This window comes from Corvus brachyrhynchos, unplaced genomic scaffold (assembly GCF_000691975.1).
Source record: "Corvus brachyrhynchos isolate BGI_N302 unplaced genomic scaffold, ASM69197v1 scaffold47, whole genome shotgun sequence".
In the NCBI taxonomy this organism is placed as follows: Eukaryota; Metazoa; Chordata; class Aves; order Passeriformes; family Corvidae; genus Corvus; species Corvus brachyrhynchos.
The window spans coordinates 1,777,594-1,778,977 of record NW_008239292.1 but is presented as its reverse complement, the minus strand read 5'-3'; the positions used below and the strand labels follow the sequence as shown (position 1 = coordinate 1,778,977).

At 66.6% G+C, this 1,384-nt stretch overlaps 1 protein-coding gene across 1 annotated transcript in view; it reads right to left on the bottom strand.

The window, feature by feature from the left end:
* Window positions 1-1,384, bottom strand: part of ARHGAP23 (Rho GTPase activating protein 23) — a 24,178-nt gene that overhangs the window by 15,383 nt on the left and 7,411 nt on the right. The window contains 3 exon segments of the mRNA XM_017740518.1: window positions 832-1,055; window positions 1,058-1,124; window positions 1,214-1,351. Of these exon segments, the coding sequence (XP_017596007.1) occupies window positions 832-1,055; window positions 1,058-1,124; window positions 1,214-1,351 (429 nt within the window).

Genomic DNA, 1,384 nt, shown 5'->3' with positions numbered 1-1,384 from the left:
ACCCACGGCAGCCCGCCCCCCGCTGAGCCCCCGGTGCCCTCTGGCACGGGGCTGTGCCACAGACAACCAGAGACCGCTCCGAGCTCAACGCGCCCTCCAGGGCCGGAGCCTGCCACTGACACCAAACCGAGCCACCGCCGCACCGCTGCTGGCCCAGCGCCAGCACAGCCAACCCATGGATCTCCCCCTGGAGCCCAGAGCGGCCCCGGGGTTGGCTCTGCTCATCTCAGACCCGAGCGACTTCACACAGCCCACGGCTGCCCAGGGAGGGCTCAGCCTCGGCAGCACCACGAGGGCACCATGCCCGGACCTCTCTCCACGAACGGAGCCAAGTTAAACCATGGCAGGGACACATCAAACCATGGCAGGGACACGTCACACCATGGCACAGCCACGTCAAAACACGTCAGAGCCACGTCAAATCATGGCAGGGACACATCAAACAAAGGCACAGCCATGGCACACCACGGCACAGCCATGTCACGCCTCACCAAAGCCATGTCACACCATGGCAGAGCCACACCAGACCTCGGCAGAGCCACACGGGCTCCTCTGCCACCACACAACCAAACACCAGAACGGTGGAACCGGCGCCGGCCCCGCCCGGAGAGACATGGACCCTCCGCAGAGCCACATCCCGCGCACCCTGCCCCGGCCGAGGCCGCGGGGCCACGCTCTTCTTGGACGCCACGAGCCCCCATGCACCCCTGGGAGCACGGCACGGGCCTGGCCGTGGCCTGGGGAAGCAGCACAAGGCAAAGAGCCGGAGAGAGCCGAGGCGGTTAGTGCCGGGAGAGCCAGAGGCAGCCGGGAGCCCCATGTGGCTCTCACCTCGCCCTCAGCCTTGCTGTTCTCCCTGATGACTTTGATCCAGGCCAGCATGTCTTCCCGATCCTCTGCCTGAAAGAGATATTCACAGAAGTCAGCGGTCGTCAGGCGGAAGACGTGCTTCCTCTTGGTCTCGCTGTAGGAGATGTCCACCAGGCACGCTTGGATGCTGATCGGCGGCTCCTCCTCACCTGGGGCCGGGGCGCAGGTCACCGCCTCCCGCCTCACAGGTACAGCGAGTGGGTGCGCAGCACGGCGAAGACGCGCTTCCACTGCCGGATGCCTCCGCCGACCTTCTGCGGGGAGAAGGGATGGAGCGCCGGCCTCAGGGAGCGGCCCCCCCGCGCCGCCGCCGAGCTCCGGGCTGGGGGCAACCCCCGCCTACCTTCCCCTTTTTGGTGAGGATCTGCTTGCAGTGGAGCCAGCCCTCCTTCCTCACGGCGCTGAACGGCACGTCCGAGAGGTCGGAGGTTGAGTGTCTTTTGGAACGGGCGTCTTCGGACGAGCCCAAACTGTCCAGAGACTGTGAGGGAGGACACGGCGGGGAGGTGTTGGG